At 46.3% G+C, this 4,168-nt stretch overlaps 1 protein-coding gene across 2 annotated transcripts in view; it reads left to right on the plus strand.

The window, feature by feature from the left end:
* Window positions 1-4,168, plus strand: part of UNKL (unkempt family zinc finger-like) — a 43,096-nt gene that overhangs the window by 25,702 nt on the left and 13,226 nt on the right. Inside the window, exon 9 of one of the 2 annotated variants that reach the window (XM_006763934.2) lies at window positions 1,428-1,605. The exons of the other annotated variant lie outside the window; for it this stretch is intronic. Within the exon in view, the coding sequence (XP_006763997.1) occupies window positions 1,428-1,605 (178 nt within the window). The remainder of the gene's footprint in view (window positions 1-1,427; window positions 1,606-4,168) is intronic. 2 annotated transcript variants of the gene reach the window in all.

Raw genomic sequence — 4,168 nt, forward strand, 5'->3', positions numbered from 1 at the left:
ATAAACAGCAAGAAAGAAAGTCTTTTTGGCATCAAATGGTGACTGGCGATGAGAAGTGGGTTTCTGTTGAGAATCCCAAACGCACAAAATCACAGGTTGATCCAGGTCAACCGTCAGCATCGACCGCAAGGCCAAATCGCTTCGGAGAGAAGACACTGCTCTGCGTTTGGGGGGATCAGGAAGGTGAGGTGTATTGTGAGCTTCTAAAACCAGGTGAAACCGTTAATACTGATCGCAACCAACAACAAATAATCAACTTGAACCACGCTTTGATCGCAAAACGACCAGAATGTGCCAGAAGACACAGCAAAGTAATTTTGCTTCATGACCAGTTAAACCAGTTCTCCCTCTCTGAAATCAATAAAACTATATTTAAAAATAAATAAAATCAATAAAAAGAAAGAATATAAATGAACAAACAAAACAGAAACAGACTCATAGATACAGGAAGTGGAAAATTGGGTCTCTGAATGGTTTGCCTCAAAATGAGAAAAGTTCTATTGGGACAGTATCCACAGATTACCTGAAAGATGGGGGAAATGTGTAGCTAGTGATGGAATTACTTTGAATAAAGCACTTTTGATGTTTCTCTTGAAATTATCATGTTTTCTTTGATTACAAAATCCGCATTATTAACCGGTACACCTAGTATGGTTGTCTAACCAATATGTTATACACCTGAAAATAATATAAGTAATATTGAATGTACAGTAAACTGTAATATAAAAATAGAAATTTTTTCTTAAATAAAATGAAATGATAAACGCTGTATGGGCTGGCTCCCAGCTCTGTCCGGGGCATTTTCACTGCAGGCTTTTCTTGTGCACAGCGCCCCTTCATCCAAGACTGGGCCAGCTCTCTCTGTTCCATCTGTTGTCTATCATATAAAGATAACGTGAATGTCCCCATTTTTTACTTTTCTTCGGTGATGAGGTTTTGGGACCATTTCATCAGTTTTCAGAAGAGGGCTGGTTCTCAACTACTTTGTGGGTGATTTGTGTTCTAGTGTTGAATGCCTACTTTTGAAAACCGCTTTCTGCAGAGTAGTTCATTACATGAGACTTCCTAGAGCAGTGGTCGGCAAACTGCAGCTGGCGAGCCACTTTGTGGCCCATGCGCAGAAGTCGGTATTTTGTGGAAGAGCCACACTCAAGGGGCCAAAGAGCCACGTGTGGCTCACGAGCCGCAGTTTGCCGACCACTGTCCTAGATACATTTGTTCCTGTCCCTGGGCGATTGGCAGCTAGTGAGTCCGCTTGTCTAGGTCATTGTAAATAAGTAGACATTTAGGGGTCAAGTCCACTTGCATTACTTTTTGCTCTGGGGGTGGAGTTAGCCAGTGCCTCTGTCTGCCCGGGACTGCAGTAAGGTCATGCTGCTCTTGTCGGTGCAGGTGCGTCTGCTCATCTTGTTTGTGTCTCTGCACAGAACCACCTGGCGGTGTTTACAGTGGTTCACCCGCTTGCTCCCAGCGTGAGCTCCAGCGTGGCGTCCAGCCTGGCGTCCAGTGCTGGTTCCAGCGGCTCCTCCCCCACTGCTCTGCCCATTCTCTCGGCCCGTGCCCATCCACTGGACCCCACTGGCAGTGCCCTCGAGTCCATCCCAGGTAAGCCCAAGACACTGGTTTCCCTGACTTCTCTTAGCACTTGCCTTGTAGCATTTGGGGAATAAGGTGGAAAAGCCACCTGTGATTTTGGTCATCTGTCACTTTGGCTGTCTGGCACGTGGTCGTGGAAACACCTGCCTCACCAGCAGCCCGGGGCTGAAGCTGCAGATCTGATGAGGAGCCCTCGGGTGGGGCAGCTGCACAGGCCTCAGGGCAAGGCAGAAAATGGGAGGCTCTGGAAATTGAAGCGGGAGTTGGGGGGAACGGCCAGGGCACTGGAGGGTGGGAGGCTATGACGAGGGTGGGAGGGAGTAGGGATGAGTGCAGAAGGCAGTGGCACGGCTGCCGACTATAGTGGTTCCTTAGCTGCTAGGAGTCATTGAGGGTTTGTGGACTGATGAGCCCTGTGATTGGAGCCAGTCTGGGGGAACCTGCCTGACGGCCTGGGTGGAGGCCTGGGGCTCAGGTGGGAACTGTGGTGAAAATGTAGGGACGAGCAAGATGGACTGACAGCTAAGAGGGTGGTGGTGGGCTGTGCCTGTCCCCTTGGCCCCCTCAGGCCACATCGGAGTGGTGGGGCACCTGGGACCGGCGGAGGGTGCTCTGCATTGCTCAGCTGACCCTCAAACACATCTCTGTCCTGGTACCGGGAGGTTCAGGGAAGGCCTTCTGTTTGTGGAAGTTCCAAACTCTCTGTTCCAGAGTTGGCTGGGGACGTGTGGCTGTTGGCCAGGAGTTGGCTGCTGCTCCGATAAGAGTCCCAGCCTGGGCAGCACAAAATTTTATTGTTATGGATAAGCACAAATAATTCTTAAAGGAAAGCTGCTTTTCCCCAATATAAAGGTAGTAATAGTAAAATTTGAGCATAAGAGAAAATTAATTAGGAAAATGAAATTCCTGCCCCTGAATAGGTGAGGCTTTGCTCATCTGAGCGAAATATAGAACCAGGTGCATCTATGCTTTGAAAGGGGCCTCAGTGGACAGGTTTGACTTAAGATTGGAGTTACATATTTCTAGTAATTTTTGCAGTCATTATCTAACACATAAGGGGGCGTCCTCAGCCTGTTTTAGTATGTCATTGACCATCTTGCTGTGTATACTTTCATTGACTTAAATATTTCTTGAACCAACTACCAGGAGGTAAAGAGGTGAATTTTTGTTCAGGATCAACATTGCCTCCATTTACAGATGATACATTTCTGTTGCTGTTGTTAAAATAATAAGCTTCTACTATCAGTGTGATCCTCACGTTTTCTGTGCTCACCCTCCTGAGATCACATGTAAGATTATGGCCTAATACTGCCCCAGTTATGGAAGTAACTGCCCTCTGGCCCCAGGAGGGCCCTCGCTGGGCAGTGTTTCCACTGCTGAGAACTCCCACCACCGATGTGCTCTGGGGCTAACAGGTGTAGACTGGATGTTTCCTCCTGGGGTACAGTTTCATTCAGGTTATATCATTACAAATGCACTGAATCAAAATTCATTTTAAAATTATTCATTTATTCATTTAGAGTAAACTAAAAAAATAGGTGTGGTTTCCAGACTATTCTGTATTTAATGAATTTTGTGGAATCATCTCAGGTCAGATTTCATTTCCTTTTCCTTTCACTTCATATGAACAGGTTTCAGATTAAAACAGTGACCATTGCCCTAGCAGGTTTGGCTCAGTGGATAGAGTGTCAGCCCATGAACTGAAAGGCTCCATCCTGCCCGATGCAGGAGGCAACCAGTCAATGTGTCTTTCTCACATCCATGTTTCTCTCTCTCTAAAAATCAATGGAAAAATATCCTCTGGTGAGGATTAACATCAACATCATTATCATCATCATAATAGTGACCATTAAGTCCTGCAGTTGTGAGTGTTGACCTATGAACCAGGAAGTTATGCTTCAATTATGGGTCAGGGCACATGCCTGGGTTTCGGCTAGATCCCCAGTAGGGGGCATGCAAAAGGCAGCCAAGCAATAATTCTCTCTCATTGATGTTTCTATCTGCCCCTCCCTCTCTGAAATTAATAAAAATATATATATTTAAAAATAGTGACCATCAACCCTAGCCGGTCTGCCTGTGGACCCAAGGATCCCGGGTTGGATTCTGGTCAAGGGCATGGACCTTGTTTGCAGGCTCCTCCCCTCCCCAGGCCCTGGTCTAGGCAACCAATCTTTCTCTCACATGGACGTTTCTCCGTGTCTTTCCCTCTCTCCTCCACTCTCCCTAAAAATCAATGGAAAAATATCCTCAGGTGAGGATTAAAATAAATAAATAAATAAATAAATAAATAAAATTTAAAAACAGTGACCATTAAAATAGTAACCAGAGGATCCTGCTATCTGCTCTTCCTGCTATCCCTTACCCCTTCCTCCCACCCTGCTTTCCCTTGCTGCCCCAAACCCCACCCCAGGTACACCACACTTCCCTCCCTCTCTTCCAGCCTCCAAGCCCAGTGAAGACTGACTCAGAGAACCCCACCATTCGTGAGTAATGCCCTAAAAGTTCTTGATTTGAGCCCCTTAGGGTAAGACATTCGTATCTCCCAGGAGTGGGCAATTAAATATAATAACAT

The sequence above is a fragment of the Myotis davidii genome, unplaced genomic scaffold (assembly GCF_000327345.1).
Source record: "Myotis davidii unplaced genomic scaffold, ASM32734v1 scaffold599, whole genome shotgun sequence".
Taxonomy (NCBI): domain Eukaryota; kingdom Metazoa; phylum Chordata; class Mammalia; order Chiroptera; family Vespertilionidae; genus Myotis; species Myotis davidii.